Source organism: Panicum virgatum, chromosome 4K, assembly GCF_016808335.1.
Source record: "Panicum virgatum strain AP13 chromosome 4K, P.virgatum_v5, whole genome shotgun sequence".
Lineage (NCBI taxonomy): Eukaryota > Viridiplantae > Streptophyta > Magnoliopsida > Poales > Poaceae > Panicum > Panicum virgatum.
The window spans coordinates 39,710,703-39,728,293 of record NC_053139.1 but is presented as its reverse complement, the minus strand read 5'-3'; the positions used below and the strand labels follow the sequence as shown (position 1 = coordinate 39,728,293).

The following is a 17,591-nucleotide window of genomic DNA, read 5'->3' as shown; positions in this document are numbered from 1 at the left end:
AGTGGTCGAACACTGTAGGAAGTACACTGTGGGGTTTGGCGTCGGGCCTGGCAGTCGTCCTGGATATCGTCCTTGATCTTGCGGAGATCGCGCCGGCGTCCTGCCAGCTCCAGCAGGCGGCGTGTTTGTCGCCGTAGGGTGTACCGTCCTGCAGATGTGGCATGGTGGCGTTCCGTGGACCCTGTAGGTCAGGGCCTTGCGTGCACCAGCGGTGGCGGGGCACGCGGCGGTCCCGGACCCCCTGGACGGAGTGCTGGTGTGCACTCTAGGAGGTCCGAGGGTTGCGTGGAGGTCCCAGACCCCTCGAGGGGGCAGGTCCGGGACTTTGGCTGCGTGTGCTGTGCGTCCCTCTTGGGGGGGGTACGTGACGTCGCCGGATCCCTTCCTAAGCAGGAGGCGGGTCCGGGGCCATACGTGTGATGAGGTGGAGTTCGGACGGCCGGAGTTGGTAGAATAGTACGGGAGCAGTGCCGAGCCTATCTTGTCCCGCGTCACAAGTTCCGCAGTGCTGCCACAGCATCCGGGATGGCGGAGCAGTGACCGGAGTTGGCGGATGGGACTCCGTTCACAGCCACTGTGAGGAATGGCGGCCTGACACCGTCTGTCCTGGGTGCTGTGGTGGAGTGGTTGGCCTTTAATGCCTCCGCATGACGGGCGGTTGAGCGGCAGGGCCGTTTTGTTCCTTTCGCCGAGGGGTGGCCTCGAGCGAGGCGGAAATGAGTTACCTGCTCGAGGGAGGTTCGCTGCCCTCGAGCGAGGCGGAGATGATTTGCCTGCTCGAGGGCAGATCCGCTACCCTCGAGCGAGGAGGAGATGCGGGGCGCAGTCGAGGATCCCGATGGGAGCCCTCGAGCGAGGCGGAGATCTGCCCGCGGACCCGAGAGGGGGGCGAATGGGCCGCATGCTAGGCTTCTTTGAGTCATTTCCTTTCTTCTAGATTGGAAGGAGGCCATGGGCCCCGTTGCCTTAACACGTGTTTGCATTTTTTAGAGTGATCTTAGTACCCTGATTAGGGTGTCTCTAATCATGGTAGCCGACACGGGGGGACCCCGGTGTCCCCCTGGCGGGCTTGCTCAGTCCTCTCGGCCACCAGCACCATGCTAACCGCATCTGCAGACGCAGCAAGATACAAAAACAATGTCTCACCTGACTCTGGAGCCACCAATACATGCAGTGAGGTGAGGTGCTGCTTCAGTTCCTGGAAGGATTGTTCAGCCTCTTCAGTCCAAGAGAATGGACCGGACCTCAACTGCTTGAAGAAGGGAAGAGCCCTCTCTGCCAGCCTTGAAATGAAGTAGCTAACAGCAGCCAAGGACCCGGTGAGCTTCTGTACATCCTTGATGCGGCCAGGAGGCCTCATCGCCTCGATCGCCTTGATCTTGGCTGGGTTTGCCTCGATGCCTCGATGTGAGACTAGGAAACCCAGCAGCTTCCCTGTCGAGACGCCGAAAACGCACTTCTCGGGATTCAGCTTCGTGCGCGTGGTGCGCAGTCAGTCGAAGACGAGAGACAGGCCCTCGACTAGGGTTGACCCTACCTTAGTTTTGACTACGATGTCATCGACATATACCTCAACTATATCTCTAATTAAATTACAGAAAGTTTTGTTCATAGCTCGCACAAACGTGGGTAAGGCATTCCGCAGTCCATGTGGCATGACAATATAATAATAAAGTCCATCCACTGTTACAAAAGTAGTATGTTTCCAATCCTCCCTAGACATCTGTATCTGGTGGAAACCAGAGTAAGCATCTAAAAAAGACAAAAGGTCATACCCGGAGGTGGAGTCCACAATCTGATAGATACGTGGAAGAGGATATGGGTCTCTGGGACATGCCTTGTTGAGGCTGGTGTAGTCGATGCACTTCCGAAGCTTCCCGTGGGCCTTTGGGACGACGACCGGATTGGCCAACCACTCGGGGTGGTGGACCTCCTCGATGAAGCCAGCGTGTAGCAGCTTGCAGGCTTCTTCACGGATGAAGTTTTGCTACTCCACGGACTGCTTCCGAGGTTTCTGGCATACCAGTTTGGTGTCGGGGTAGATCCTCAGATGGTGCTCGATCACTTCCCTGGGAATCCCGGGCATCTGTGATGGTTCCCAGGCGAACACGTCCTCATTTGCCCGGAGGAAAGTGATGAGCGCGTCTTCCTATTTGTCCTCCAGGTTTCTCACGATGCGGGTGGTCCTGGAGGAGTCCGCTCCGACCTGCACGGTCTTCACGGGTACATTATCCGGATCAGACGGCTGAACCTTAGGTGCCCTTGAGGGCGCCCTGGCTCGCGAGGTGGAAGGGGTATCCTCCTCGGAGTGTGCAGCCTCCACCGCCAGAGCATGCAGTTTCTCAACTGCAGCAACGGCAGCGGTGCGGTCACCCCACACGGTGAGGACACCGACAGGGGGAGGCATCTTCAAGACCAAGTACCCGTAGTGGGCAATGGCCATGAAGCGGTAGAGCGCCAGCCTGCCAATGATGGCATTGAACGGGAGGTTTACCTCCGCGACGTCGAACTGGACGTTCTCCGTGCGGAAGTTCTCCTTAGTCCCGAACGTGACCGGTAGAGTGATGCTCCCCAGAGGGAACACCGGGTGTGGGCCCACTCCTGAGGATGGGCGAGAGGGAGCCAGCTTGGACTCCGGGATATGCAGCTGCTTGAACGCTGCATAGCTGATGACGTTGAGGCCAGCCCCACCATCGATCTGCACGTGATAGAGCCTGATGTTGGCTATGACAGGGGCGGTGACTAGAGGTAGTACACCAGCCCCGGCCATGTTCTCTGGGCAGTCAGATGGCCCGAAGGAGATGGTGGTGTTCCTCCACCTGTGGTGAGGCGCCGCCCTCGGGACCCCCGGCTTCACCGAGAGGACCTCTCGGCGAAGGGTCTTGACATCTCTCCGGGAGACGAGTTCCGAGCTTCCGCCGTGCATCACGTATAGCTTCTTGCGGCGCTCGTCCTCGCCAGAGTCGGTGTCTCCATGGCTGTAGACGCCTTTTAGTTCTCGAGCAGGGGATTGGTACCCCAGCCCCTTCTCCACGGCAGCAGCCTCACTATCGAAGGCTTTCTCCTTGTCAGACCGCTGGCGAGAAGGGGGTGAGCCGTACTTGGAGGCCTGTTCACGCCGCCCACTGACCCGCTTTGCGAGTTTCTGGATCTCATAGCAGTCAGCGGCGCTGTGGCGAGTGATGGGATGAACAGGGCATGAACCACCATTGCCACCCTGCGGGCGCGGGCGCTTGCCGTTCGCATTCTGGCCCCCAGCTGCCGCTACTACAGCTGGTGCTGCTGCCGCAGCAACTGGGACTCCAACCTGGGGCCCCCCGCGACCGCGGTTCTTGTTCTTCTTTTTCTTGCCACCGCCCTGGACGGTAGCTCCGGAGCCACCAGCCTCGGCGACTCCGTCTTGGGGGGCTGAGTGCCATGCGCGGCCCTCAGCGGCCCTGGCACACTTGTCGGCCAGGGAGAAAAGCGTGGTGACGCCTTCCACCTCGTGTGTTGCCAGTTTCTCGAGCATCTTCTCACCACGTACTCCCTAACAGAAAGCAATAATGATAGATGCGTCAGAGATATGAGGAATAGTACCTCGTACCTTGGTGAAGTGTGAGATGAATGCCCGGAGCGTCTCTCCGGGTTTCTGCCTCACGGCGTGGAGGTGAGCCTCCACACCATGCTGCTGATTAGCACTGGAAAAGTTCACCGTAAATCTGGCGCAGAACCCGTCCCAGGACTGAATTGTCCCAGGAGTGAGGTTCATGAGCCAAGTCCGGGCTGGCCCAGTCAACGCTACATGAAAGTAGCTCGCCATGACAGCGTTGTTGCCACCAACTGCTGTGGTGGCGGTGACGTACACCTGCAGAAATTCCGACGGATTAGTGGTACCGTCGTACTTCTCCGGCAGTTGTGGACGAAACTTGGACGGCCAGGCCACCGCGCGGAGATGATCCGCGAGCGCGGCACAGCCCACCCCAGCAACCGGGGCAGCCGCTGGTGCCCGGGCGTTTCCCAGGAGCTTGGGTGCCGCTGCATCCAAGTCGGCATTGAGATTGCGGCCCTCAATGTTGAGGCGGCGTTCTCGCGCTCTTTTCACAGAGATGCGGGCGTCCTCACCCGCGCGCCTTCGGTTGAGCTCCGCCCGCAGGTCTTCTGTTCGCGCACCCCTCACCGTGGGGGAGCGCACGGATGCCGACGCGCCGCCCTGGCGCCGGTGGTAGGGTACCACCGCATTGCCAGGCGAAGGTCGTTGCCCAGTCCTTATGGAACTGGGGGAGGCCTGAGCCAGATGGAGGAGACGGTCAACGTCGTCCCGCCACTGCCTCAGGGCATCTGGCGAGGCTGCAGCAGCCGGAGGGTTGCGAAGCAACTCCCTAGCTGCCGCCAGCGCCCCGCTGCTCGCAGCTTGTGAGGGGGCCTTTGACGGGCGCCCTGATTCTCGCTGGCGTGCAACGTGCGCCGCTAGCATCGATGGCTGCTCCACGGGCACAGTTGCCCCTGGGACAGGAAGGCGAGAGGCGCGTGGCGCGGATGACGCCACACCCTCCACCATCTGCACGCCGTCGTCGTGGTGGGAGTGCTCAACCACCCGAACCATGGAGACGAGCAAGAGATGAACTAAAACTAGCTAACCTTCCCCCTACCTGTCGCGCTAAATGTCGGGTGGTAAACCCAGCCAGGTGGCAGAATGCACCCGCCTAAGCCCTGAGGGAGAATGAACTCGGGGGGGGGGGGGTAGCTAGGATTAGTCCGATCTAGATGCAAGAACACGATGAACACAGAAGGTTTAGAGTGGTTCGGGCCGCCGGAGCGTAATACCCTACATCCACTGTGTGTTGTATTGCCTGTGCTCACAAGAGATTGCTCGAGAGTGGTTCTAGCTGGTGAGCTGAGAGTGTGAGGGAGAGAGTGTGAGTCCACCTTTTTTGAGACTAGTGTGTGCTCTCATTTCATAGTCAAAGGGAGGCACGTACATAGCCGTTGGGACCCCGACAGGTAGGCCCAACATGGATGTATTTAAATAACATATCGCCTAGCGCTATTATGGTGCTACACCTAGGGAAGATCTTATTCCGGGATTTCGCTGCCTCGTCCGTATGGATGTACTGACCGGCCCAGACCCTCCGATCGGCGTGGTCTTGCCCTGTCATGTTGGTGCGGCGCTTGCAGCTAGCGGGGTAGGCTGCGCCACGCATGCTGTTCATGCCGCGTAGCTTGCGGCGTAGGCGGCATGATGGAAAGGGCCGTGCCGTCGCATCCATTTAATGCGGTAGACTAACGTGCACTGTGCGCGCGGTGCCTGCGTTGCACTGTGCACCTTGGCAATACGCGACCAATAGTGGAGTATGGTAAAGGCTGCCCCGTGCTCTGCGGCGACAGAGCACGCCTCAGCCTCCCGCATTAAATGCGGTGGGTGGGCGAGTCTTCCGGCGGAAGACTCGTGCCCGCGCCCGCGGACACGTGGCGGCTCCGGACCCCTCCTGGGTGAAATGCTGGTTCCCCGCGCGCCGGGGTGTCCGGGGACCCCCGGCTATCTGCACCGGACGCTGCCTTTTCTGGGACACGTGGCGCCACCGGACCCTCCCCCAAGCAGAGAGCTGGTCCGGGGCCGCTGGCCCGGCGAGGTGGACTCCGGACCGCATGGGTCCGACTGCTCTGCTCTTCAGCGTGTAGTTTAGGATAACTATGCGAGTCCTTGCCCAGACGCAGAAGGAGGGGGTACAGTCCCGGAGTACCGACACGTTCCTATAAATCGTTTTTGTTGTAGAGATTGAATGTGCATTTGGGAGTCATATTTCTTTGATTTCTCAAGGCAGGAAGGATCTATTTTTTTTTAAAAAAAATGAGAATCAGTTGGAAAGGAAACGTACAGTCAAACATCAGTAGTTGCTGTGGATTAGATATAGTGCTAGTTTAAATTGCTGTTAGCACGCGGTACGGTCCTCCCGGCCGGCCGGCCACAAGCTTCACAGAATCAAGGCACAAGCGTCGTCAGCGTCCCCCTAACAAACATGCATCCGTGGCTGGAATTCCTCATAGAATTCGCGTGATTCTACGTGGATGCGTGGGAACTAGTCGATCACAACGGCAACAAACCTAGGCCTAGCTTGAAAAATGCGACTAGCTATAGCTAGGAGTCGGGTAAAATGTGCGGATCGGAGGCGGCTCGATCAGCTCCCGTAATCCCGAAATCACAATGGAGACTAGCTAGATGTCAAAGCCGTGGAAGGGTAGGTGGAACTTCCGGCCGGGCCGGCCGGCGGCGGGCTGAAGAGACTAGTCCGGCGACCTATGGCTCAATGCAGATCGATGCCAACCGTACGTCAAGATCACCACCCCCGGCCGGCCGGCCGCCGGCCGACCATCCATCGATGGAGGACAACACGAGGCGGGGAGAAAAGACAGCACCAGGGATACCTGATGAGGCCCATTGTAACACTGACTGTGACTGTATGGAGCGCAATCATGCCTGCCTTCGCCGGTGATGATCGATGCCATGCATTCCATGCCGAAAGAGCGACTAGAGGGGTGAATGAGAGCCGATTAAAAATTCTTGCAATCAGAAAGATCGATTTAGTTCCGAAGTACACACCCAACCCAATAGTCCTAGGCACAGTGTGGAGTAGCTATGGAGAAGCTACAACAACACAAGAAAGCCCTAGAAACAAACAAGATCGACCGCGGAAGCAACCACGAAGAGCAGCACAAAAACAGCACGGTATACTAACACCGGTTAAACCGACATGTGAAGAAGTACTTCACCGGTTCAACCGACGTCACAGAGCCGGCAGCAGAAAAGAAGCACTCACCGGTTAAACCGACGCTACGGTTTAAACAGCGTCGGTTCAACCGACGATAGTGCACCGGATAAACCGACAAAATCCAAAACGAACACCGGTGCAGTTGTCCAGAGAGAGCTCAAAATGAACTTCTAAGCACCGGTTAAACCGACGATCACAAACCTAAAGCGCCGGTGCAGTTGTCCAGAGAGATAGCAAAATGAAACGCACTGAGCACCGGTTGAACCGACGTTAAGAAAATTCTATACGCCGGTGCAATGGTCAAAACAGCACACTACAAGTCAGTGAAAAGGTATCACCGGTTGAACCGATGCACAAGAGAGAGAATGCACCGGTGCAACCAGACGAAGAACAGAAAACCCTAATGTACGAGAAACCTACTCACCGGTTGATCCGACGCATCATATCACAAGCGTCGGTTTAACCGGTGATAGAAAAAACAGAGTCCAGAAACGTTTTTCAGCCCGCGATCTTTGGAAACTTCGATGATTGGAGAATCAAATCAAGTCCAAAGAAGCTCAAATTTTGCAGGCATGATCACAAAGGACTTGTGAACATGCCCACGGAAGGAATCGACGAATCACTCCATGGTTTGGGAGGAATCAAGGAATTCCCGAGCAAGAACGGGGTTTTCTCTAGAACGCCAAGAACTTCAATTCGAGTGAACTCGTGATTCCAGGGAGATTAGCACTAAGTTAGATGTATTAGAATCACTACAAAGAGTCACTCGATCATCAGAAAACCACTCGTCATCTCGTGCTCAAGATTCGTCAAAGGAAAATCGAAATCATCCAAAACAAAGCACAAATCGTACGAGATTGAATTGAATTCAAAACCCCGAAGGGCACAAGGAGGATTGGGCCTCCTTTCCCGATCAATCTTAGTACAAAAACTCAAGAATCCATACCTCTAATCCCTAGTCCTAGAGAGGAGAGGGAGGGAACCGAGAGGGAGAGAGGGGTGGCGCCAGAGAGAGGATGGTGGCGTGTGTTCTGTCTGTGGCTGGCGCAAAGGGAGAGAAGAGAGGGTGAGGGGTATTTAAGGTGCCCACGCAGGGGTCCAAAATACCCTCGACTCAAACTAGACACTAAAACGCCGTATGGGCAAAACCGGAAATATGTACACGATCTCATCCGACGGCGGAGTTTCTTTCTTCTACTCGAAGTCTTCTCCGCGATGCCGCCATGTCGACGAAGATCCGGTTCGCGATTTTGGGGGTCCGCGAAATCCGGGTAGGTGGCCGGTTTTGAGAAAACCGCCAAAATTTCACGCGCGGGAAGATTCCCGCCTCCACGCCGTGGCCATAAACGCTGTTCCCGCCTCGACCTTCTGACGGTCCTAAACGCCGCCCGACGCCCGTCACCCGTCACCTCCTCGCCCGCAGCGAGGCCCTAGACGCCGTCGACGCCCGTCGCCTCCGTTAGTCCCGAGACCGACGCCCGTGCCTCCACGACTTGGTTTTGTGGCGCAAACCAAGAAACCCGCCTTCTGTCGCCACTTGCACCCTCGATCCAGGAGCGGACGCCTCAGCTGCCACCCAGCATGAGCTCCTCCACGACAACTCTCCGTCGACACTTGACGCCCGTGTACCTGCAATCCAAAGACCAAGCGCACGATCACACCGCACGATTGACAATTCAATCATCACAAGCAGATTACTCAACGTTCCTCACTCCACATGTCAGGCCGCTGGCACCAGCCGGGTCGCCGACTAAGCACCGTACCGCAACTGCGCGCTACCGGCCGACGAGCGAGCGAGCAAGGCTCCACGCAGATGCCACCGAGGACTCGGCCGGGCGGCGCTCGCGCAGCCGCGTCGCCGTCGCCGCCCGCCGGATCGGAGGGCGACGGAGGAAGAGAGGGGCCTGCCACGAAAACGCGACGTGGCGGCGCGTCAAGCGCGAGGTAAAAGCGCGGGGGGTGGGGGGAAAGAAGAAAAAAAGATGGCGAAAGCGAAAGCGAAAGCGAAACGCCAACGCGGTCAATCCGCCGTGTCGCCTTGCCGGATCGCGCCAAGCCGCGCGCGCGGCGGGAGCCCGGGGGCGGCGAGCCGAGCGCGGGCTCCCCCTGCATCCACGTCACGGGCGCGGGCCCCGCCGCCCGGGGGTGCGCCAGGTCACCGTTCGGGTCCGGTGGGGTGGGCCCGCTCGGGACACTTGGGCGCTGCGGCGGCGGGCGAAGCGAGAAGCGCACGCGCAGATCACCCTCGGGCCCCGCGCGCTTGCTCTCCCCACGCCGGCCGCGGATCGCCAGCTGCTTCGGTTCTCTTGGGTAACCCGCGGGTCGCCCAGCCTCAGTCACTGAGCATGTGGGTCCACGTCGCGTCGTGGTAGGGGGCCCAGCCTGGAGCGGTGTGTTGTCTTGAGGGGCTTCGGTGCCTCAGGGGTACAGTAGGAAGGAGCAGGTGCGTCTGGCCCACCACCGACCGGTCTGGGTGTGGATTCTCTGCGGAGACTGGAGAGACGCAGCGGGTGTGCTTCTTTTTCTTCCCTGCGTGGGGGCATCAAACGAATTAAATCTCTGGCTGGCACAAGAAAAGGCTACAAAGAACAGTTTGCCGACTCCTTAAAAACCGAGAGTGCTACTAACTTCACAGCTTTATTTTAATCCAGTTTTGGAGCCCACTGATTTTGTTTCGTCTTTCATTCGTTTAACTCATGCGAAATTCCTAAAAAAGATTTGAAAGTTAGAAATGGGACTTGGGTCGAAAGAAAAGTACTGACCCAACGAATCACAGTAGGTGATTACAAACATAGCAGCAACTGAACCATTTCCTCTCTGTTCCATTAAGAAATATAAAATCACTATTGAAATTTTAGTTGGAGCCAAGCATAACTCCGCTTCAATAAAATTCCGCACATAGCAATATGGTAAGTGGAAGGAATAAAAACAGGACCAGCTTAGGACAGGTTCCATCCAATGTAATAACATGTTAAGGTAAAAACAGGAACAGCTTAGGACATGTCATGCATTTAAGGAAGTATAGGATGCTCCTGGTTTCTCAGAGCAGCGTCACCTTTCATTATAAAATAACTTGTTTGAATCCTACTTTGATCCACTAATAGCAAAATGATTGCATGCAGACGTACTTACAAGTAGTATAATCTACGATGGAAACATCTGCCTCACATGACAAGTTCAACCTTCCAGCAATAAACAAAACCGCCACGGTCTCCCTATCCAAGCATTTAGGCATGTACCGTGCCATGTGAAGAACTACAACTGCCATTCAACCCATCAGATTCCTTATATTCATGTCAATTCATGAATAGTAAATCAATTTCGTAGCCCTCACATTAAATCATAAAAAAAACCCCATCCGTCCAAAACAAGTATATTAGTATCAACAATGAAAACCATCCATCAGAAACAGCTCATGTACCACGCATTCACGGCCTAGTCGGTTAAACGCTGCGCCTTACTTTAAATTACAAAATCATTCAAAAAATCTCGTATCATTTATGGCCGCCTAAAATTAAATCGCCCCGTTATCTTCAACATGTTTTCTTTGCAACACATAATATGTGCTTATTCTCGACTCTTATCTTCCTCTCTTCATATAAAGGCCATCATCAATTCTTTTTTGAAAATTAATCATCAGTTCATCATCTCTATTAGATCATGATATCTTTTTTTGTAAAAATATTAGATGATGATATCTACTAAAGGATATCCTGAATAGAAGTATGCAGAGAGGAGGCACACCAAAACAACAAGCGACGGCCTTTCGCAAAAGGGAAAACCGCTGCTTTCTCCCCTGCTTTTCTGCCCCTCTCCCTCTTCTCTTGCTGTCCCACTCCCTCCCCCAAGGCAAGACCCCCCAATATTCCCTCTCTCTCTTCTCCTCCCTGCGCCTGCGCTTCTTCTGCTCGTCTCCTTCCTCCCTCCGCTTCCTCCGCCCCCCTGGCCCCCCTCCCCTGCCTGCGGCCCCCTGGCTGCCCCTCACGCCAATGCTCCCTGTTTTGCTGCTTTGACCACCTTAAAAACCTCAGGGCCTCCAAGTGCCCCCACCGAACCCCGCCTCCCCCTTCACGCCTCCTGCTCAAATTCCTAACGCCCGAGAAGACAAGAACCCGGGTGAGGTGAGGCGAGGTGAGGCCGCACGGCGACCGCCGTCACCTTCACCTAATCCCAACTCCCCCACTAGTCCCCAAGCGTCTGCTTCGGTCACCAGAGTCAGGCCGGAGTTCAACCAGGCCGGCACGGCCCAGTAGTGGGGAGGAGCGATGAAGAGCCCCCCAGCCATGGATCCCGAGTCGCCGCCGCCGCCGCCGGGCACTCCCCCGGATGACGAGGTACGGTGCCCGGAGCTGCCGGGTGTCCCAAAGGCCCAGTCTTGCCCGGGCGGCTCTTGCTCTCGCCGCCCGTGATCGCGGCTCCTGAATCTTGGAACGCCCGCGCCCGTCGGTTTTTGTCCGCGCGATCTTGGAGGGGTCGGTTCCTTCCCTGAAATGCGTGCTGATTTCTTTCGGTTTTTGTGCGGCTGCGCTGCGCCCCGCAGGAGGAGAAGCGGGGAGGAGGGCGGAAGCGGGTGCCGTGGCGGATGACGCTGAGCCTGGCGTACCAGAGCCTTGGCGTGGTGTACGGCGACCTCAGCACCTCGCCGCTGTACGTCTACAAGGCGGCCTTCGCGGAGGACATCCAGCACACGGACACCAACGACGAGATCCTCGGCGTGCTCTCCTTCGTCTTCTGGACGCTCACGCTCGTGCCCCTCCTCAAGTACGTCTGCATCGTCCTCCGCGCCGACGACAACGGCGAGGGCGGCACCTTCGCGCTCTACTCCCTCCTCTGCCGCCACGCGCGCGCTGCGCTCCTCCCGCCAGGCCGCTCCGCCGCCGGGGACGACGACCACTTCTTCGACGCCAGGAAGGCCCCGGCCGAGAGCGGCAATGCCGTGACGCTGGGCGGCCGCGGCGGGGGCGCCGCCGCCAGCGTCAGGAGGCTGCTGGAGCGGCACAAGGTGCTGCAGCGCGTCCTGCTTGTGCTCGCGCTGGTCGGCACCTGCATGGTCATCGGCGACGGGGTGCTCACGCCGGCCATCTCCGGTAAGCCGGCGACCGCCTTGCCTAGCGGGATGTTCTTGATTTGTTGGGTTGTGCGGGTATGCTGCGGATTCCTGATTTTGACATGGTGCTCTGTTGCCGCAGTGTTCTCTGCGGTCTCCGGGCTGGAGCTGTCCATGGAGAAGGAACACCATAAATGTAAGGATCCAACCATCGCACTTCCATTAATTTGGATTTGTTGTAGATTTCTCTTTCCAGCTTTCTGGATACTGTTCATCGGTTCAAGTTCAGCTGAATGGATCAGGGTCCACCTCAAGTGTCCTGATACAATCGGTCAATCATAGAATTGTCCCAGTGTTGGGTCTCAGTTTTGTTTCAGCAACTGCTTCTCCACTGTAAGATGTGGAACAAGGAGTGAATTTGTTTCGAACCGGGGTTTCTCCTAGGAAAAGGTGGTCAAAACAGATGCCGCATACCTGAACAATTTGGTTCACATGGAGTGGAAGTTAAAGTACCAGGATGTGAACTGCTCACAATAACCTCGAGTTATCTCTGTATCATCAGAAGCCATGGTGGAATATACAGTTCATCTCGGAAGGTTTTTGATTCTTTGACAGGGCAACACCACCGACAGGTCATCAAAGAAGATGGAGCTCTTAGTAGTCAACTACTTATGTATATTAACAGTTTCTGTGAGTAGCAAAATGGAACGGTTTCATTTTACACTGATGCTACAGTACATGGAACTACTCCCTCGTTCCAAGGGTAGTTGGAGGTCTGGAATGGAACTACTTGTCAAAAAGAAAGGATGTAAGATATGCTAGATATGCTGAGCTCTTTCAATTGATATTATTTAGTTATTACACGAAAGTGGGATGGCAGAAAGATAGTACCACGTAATGAGATTCAGGAACCTGGAGAAAGGCCACCTCTGCTGAAAGACGTTCACATTTGCCGAGGTCCAAATTATAAAGCAAAGGACCCTATTCTTGACTTTTCAATTAATAATTTGGCCTCTGTCAAGTTAATTATGACTTCACTTTATTCTGATTCCTTTTTTGTGTCGATAATGTGCTGTTTTATTCTACGTCACTTTCTAACTGTATGAAGTTCTGCGATCATGAATTTGCAGATGTGGAACTGCCTATTGCTTGCATCATACTGGTTTGCCTGTTTGCACTGCAACACTATGGTACACACCGGGTCGGTTTCATTTTCGCTCCAATTGTGATCACATGGCTTCTATGTATAAGCATGATCGGTGTTTACAATATTATTCACTGGGAGCCCAATGTATACCGAGCGCTATCTCCATACTATATGTACAAGTTCTTGAGGAAGACGCAGAGAGGAGGTTGGATGTCCCTGGGAGGAATACTGTTATGTGTAACTGGTACTGTGCTCTGCGACCATTTCCAAACCTTTTTGCCTTGATCTGTGGAATGTCTCATACTCAAGGTGACACCTTTTGCTCTTTCAGGTTCTGAAGCAATGTTTGCTGATCTGGGGCATTTTAATCAGTTGTCAATACAGGTGAATAAATGTCTGCTGCAAACTCACTTTTTCCTGTATTCCTTCATACTAGAAACCTTATATAGTAAAATAATTTTCTCTGATAAAATTCTTGGGCAGATTGCTTTTACATGCATGGTGTACCCAGCATTGATCCTCGCATATATGGGACAAGCTGCTTACCTGTGTAGGCATCATACCATGGAAAGTGACTATAGGATAGGATTCTATGTGTCTGTTCCAGGTGAGTTATGCCATTGTGCTATTCGGATCCTTCATCAGAGAATGTGAACAATATTATGATATCCTTGCTGCTCGTAGTGCTATTTTCTAATGTTGACCATCTTACATTGCAGAGAAAATTAGGTGGCCTGTTCTAGCAATTGCTATCCTTGCTGCCGTTGTGGGGAGCCAAGCTGTCATCACGGGTACATTCTCAATGATCAAGCAGTGCACTTCTCTGGGCTGCTTTCCTCGGGTGAAGATAGTTCATACATCTGCCAAAGTACATGGGCAAATATACATTCCTGAGATCAATTGGATCCTGATGGTACTGTGCTTAGCTGTGACCATCGGTTTCAGAGATACGAAGCATTTGGGTAACGCATCAGGTATGCCAGTGTTAATACTTTTCTTGGGGAAGGAGGGACATTAGGGATACTTAAGTTGACAGGAAAGAGCAATCCATCTCATACAAAGTTATTCTTTATGCAGGATTGGCTGTTATAACTGTCATGCTGGTCACAACATGTCTGATGTCCCTGGTGATAGTCTTGTGCTGGCATAGGAGCATATTTCTTGCAATTGGCTTTATTGTGTTCTTTGGAACAATTGAGGCACTGTACTTCTCGGCCGCACTTATCAAATTTAGGGAGGGAGCCTGGGTACCGATTGTACTGGCTTTCATCTTTATGTTGATAATGTGCATCTGGCATTATGGCACCATTAAGAAGTACGAGTTTGACGTTCAGAGCAAGGTCTCCATCAACTGGCTTCTTGGTCTCAGCCCAAACCTCGGTATTGTTCGTGTCCGTGGCATTGGCCTCATCCATACTGAGCTCGAGACCGGCATCCCAGCGATCTTCTCACATTTTGTCACCAATCTGCCTGCCTTTCATCAGGTAGCTTCAATAGTGTTTTTATGCCATTTTCACTGTTCGAAGTTCTAACATTCAAGTATTTTTACCTCCTTAGTCCTTATTCATCATTGTTGGTCATGGTCAGGTCCTCATATTCATGTGCATCAAGAACGTTCCAATACCTCATGTCCGGCCTGAAGAGCGGTTCCTTGTCGGAAGAATTGGCCCCAAGGAGTACAGAATCTACCGGTGTATCGTCAGGTACGGTTACCATGATTTCCCCAAGGATGACATGGAGTTCGAGAAGGAGCTGGTGTGCAGCATCGCCGAGTTCATCCGTTCAGGGTCTTCCAAGATCAATGGCATGTCCGAGGACTTCGACAAGGATGAGGAGCAGCGGATGTCAGTCGTGCGCTCCAGCAGCATCCGCATGCTGGAGGAGGACGGCTCGGTGGAGAACACCGTCGGGCCCTCACAGGCACGGGAGATTCAGTCGCCGGCGCCAGCGCCGGTGCCGGCACCAGCGGCGGGAGTGAAGAAGCGGGTGCGGTTCGTGCTGCCGGCAGCAAGCCCAAAGCCGAACGCCGGCGTGCAGGAGGAGCTGCAGGAGCTGTCGGACGCGCGGGAGGCCGGCATGGCTTTCATCCTCGGCCACTCCCACGTGAAGGCGAAGAGCGGATCCAGCTTCCTCCGGCGGTTCGTGATCAACTTCTGCTACGACTTCTTGCGGCGGAACAGCCGAGGGCCCAACTACGCCGTCACCATCCCGCACGCCTCCACGCTGGAGGTCGGCATGATGTACTATGTCTGAACCCTGAAACTCTGGAGAAGATGAACATAGGAAGAGTAAAAAAGATGAGGAGGAAATGAAACAAAAGTTTTCAGCTGTATATGCTAGATTTTGTAACTGATGTTGAGTTGTGTTGTAAATGCAGCCTGATCTTCTTAGGTCTTCAGCTTCTCTCGTAAATACCAAAATTATCAGTTATCCTCATTGATCGAGAAAATTCCTTGGCATTCCTTACATATATACCAGAATCTGCCAATCCACCTTCAGACCTCAACTACTATAACAAGATCACTCACCAAGTGGAATCCAGGAGGGTGCCATTTCTGGCGGCCCGCGGCCATGAGCTCGTCGGCTGGCCTGGCACGGACGCTGAAGTCCCTGTGCATCACCGGGGACCTGTCCAAGGCCGTGCGTCTCCTGTGCCAGAGCCCCCTGTGCCCCGGCGCGAGGACCTACGAGCTTCTGCTGCAAGAGTGCGTGAACCGGAGGGACGCGAGGCTCGGCAAGACGATCCACGCCCGCATGGTCGCCACCGGGTTCCGCTGCGGCGAGTACATCACCACCAAGCTGCTCATCTTCTACGCCAAGATCGGGGACCTCAGATGCGCGCAGAAGCTGTTCGACGGAATGCCGCAGCGGAGCGTCGTCGCGTGGAACGCCATGATCTCGGGCTGCGCGCGCGGCGGCGCGGAGGCGCAGGAGCGGGCGGTGGAGCTGTTCGGCGAGATGCGGGCGGATGGGCTGGCGCCCGACCAGTTCACGTTCGCGTCCGTGCTGTGCGCGTGCGCGAGGCTGGCCGCGCTGGAGCCCGGCCGCCGCGTGCACGCCGTCGCGGTCAAGTCGGACGTCGGCGGGAACATGTTCGCCAGCAGCGCGCTCGTGGACATGTACCTCAAGTGCAGCAGCGCCGAGGACGCGCGCCGGGCGTTCGCGGCGGCGTCGGAGCGGAACGTGACCATGTGGACGGCGGCCATCTCCGGGCACGGCCAGCAGGGGCGCGCCGCCGAGGCGCTGGCGCTCCTCGACCGGATGGCGGCAGACGGGTTCCGCCCCAACGACGTGACGCTCCTCGCCGTGCTCTCGGCCTGCGCGCACGCCGGGCTCGTCGACGAGGGGCTGAGGCGGTTCGCGTCCATGTCGTCAGACTACGGGCTCGCCCCGAGGGCGCCGCACTACGCGGCGGTGGTCGACATGCTCGCCAGGGTCGGCAGAATACAGGAGGCCTACGAGCTCGTCGAGAACCTGCCGGACTCCCAGGAGCACTCCGTGGTCTGGGGCGCGCTGCTGGGCGCCTGCCGGAAGCACGGCGGCGACGTGGCCCTGGTCGAGCTCGCCGCTCGGCGGTTCTTCCGGCTGCAGCCCGGGAACGCCGGCAAGTACGTTGTCCTGGCGAACACGTACGCCGCCCGCGAGATGTGGGACAGCGTGGCCGGCGCGCACGAGGCGATGCGGGCGGCCGGCGTGAAGAAGGACCGCGCCTGGAGCGCCGTCGAAGTGCGGGGCAAGAGGCACACTTTCCTTGCCGGAGACTCGTACCACGACGAGTACTCGGCGATATATGAGGTCTGCACTGCATTGGCCTCCGCCGTCTCCGAGCAACAGATGGGGCCAGACATTGCTGATTGATGCGCATCAACCTGCATGGTTATTGCTGCAATTCAGAATGGAGAAACATCCTGCACAGAAATGGTATCTTCTTCTTGTGTGATCTTAATGCCAAATTGTTGGCTGCGCAGTTTTGGTACAGCAGTTTTCAGGGCTCGTTCCTGTTGCCCATATAAAGGCTGTGTTTAGATGGGGGGAAAGGTGGGAGAAAAAGTCACATCGGTAACTGTAGCACACTGTAGCATTTTTCGTTTGTTTGTGGTAAATATTGTCATACCATGACCTAACTAGGCTCAAAAAATTCGTCTCGCAACGTACATTAAAATTATGCAATTAATTTTTTTATTTAACTACATTTAGTACTCCATGCATGTGTCATTTGCTATATTTAATGTTTCGATGTGATAGGGGATGTGATGGAAAGTTTGGAAAGTTCGAAAATTTTGTGGGATCTAAACACACCCAAAGACATGATAGAAGGAAGTTAAAGTTACAGATGCTCAGGTCTGCAACACTGTAGCCGTGGATGCTTGCCTTGCCACAGACTGACGAACTGTCACTGACGAAATCTGAAGGAGCAGAGGAAGCCCCCGATAATCTGGCCAAGAAGCTGCCGGAGCAAAGGACAGGTAGTACGAGGTACAGTACAGCTCCATCTGTGCCTGTCAATCACTAGGGGCCTTACCTTGCTTCCAGAAGCAGCATGTACCACAAGGTCGCGTCAACAGTTCAGGTTTCTCGATCATGGAGGCTCAGATCTCAGAACATCACATCGAGCTGTGAATTGGATCCTTGCAGAGCTGTGGTACTG

At 55.2% G+C, this 17,591-nt stretch overlaps 2 protein-coding genes across 2 annotated transcripts; both read left to right on the top strand.

Moving 5' to 3' along the window:
* Positions 1-10,600: 10,600 nt before the first annotated feature.
* LOC120703972 (potassium transporter 10-like) lies at positions 10,601-15,379 on the top strand. Its single transcript, XM_039988202.1, has 9 exons — positions 10,601-11,083; positions 11,290-11,836; positions 11,939-11,992; positions 12,927-13,187; positions 13,275-13,327; positions 13,427-13,550; positions 13,663-13,917; positions 14,021-14,427; positions 14,531-15,379. The coding sequence occupies exons 1-9, from the start codon at positions 11,015-11,017 to the stop codon at positions 15,194-15,196; spliced, it is 2,436 nt and encodes an 811-aa protein (XP_039844136.1). The 5' UTR covers positions 10,601-11,014; the 3' UTR covers positions 15,197-15,379.
* A 101-nt stretch (positions 15,380-15,480) lies between these two features.
* Positions 15,481-17,066, top strand: LOC120703973 (pentatricopeptide repeat-containing protein At4g16470-like). Its single transcript, XM_039988203.1, has one exon. It carries the CDS (start codon positions 15,515-15,517, stop codon positions 16,799-16,801), a length of 1,287 nt encoding a protein of 428 aa, XP_039844137.1. The 5' UTR covers positions 15,481-15,514; the 3' UTR covers positions 16,802-17,066.
* The last annotated feature ends 525 nt before the right edge of the window (positions 17,067-17,591 follow it).

Excerpts from the sequence above, each read along its gene's own strand:
- LOC120703972 (XM_039988202.1), top strand. The coding sequence starts at position 11,015 with ATGAAGAGCCCCCCAGCCATGGATCCCGAGTCGCCGCCGCCGCCGCCG. Across the intron at positions 11,084-11,289 it reads GCACTCCCCCGGATGACGAG|GAGGAGAAGCGGGGAGGAGG; the intron begins GTACGGTGCCCG and ends TGCGCCCCGCAG. Across the intron at positions 14,428-14,530 it reads ATCTGCCTGCCTTTCATCAG|GTCCTCATATTCATGTGCAT; the intron begins GTAGCTTCAATA and ends GGTCATGGTCAG.
- LOC120703973 (XM_039988203.1), top strand. The coding sequence starts at position 15,515 with ATGAGCTCGTCGGCTGGCCTGGCACGGACGCTGAAGTCCCTGTGCATC.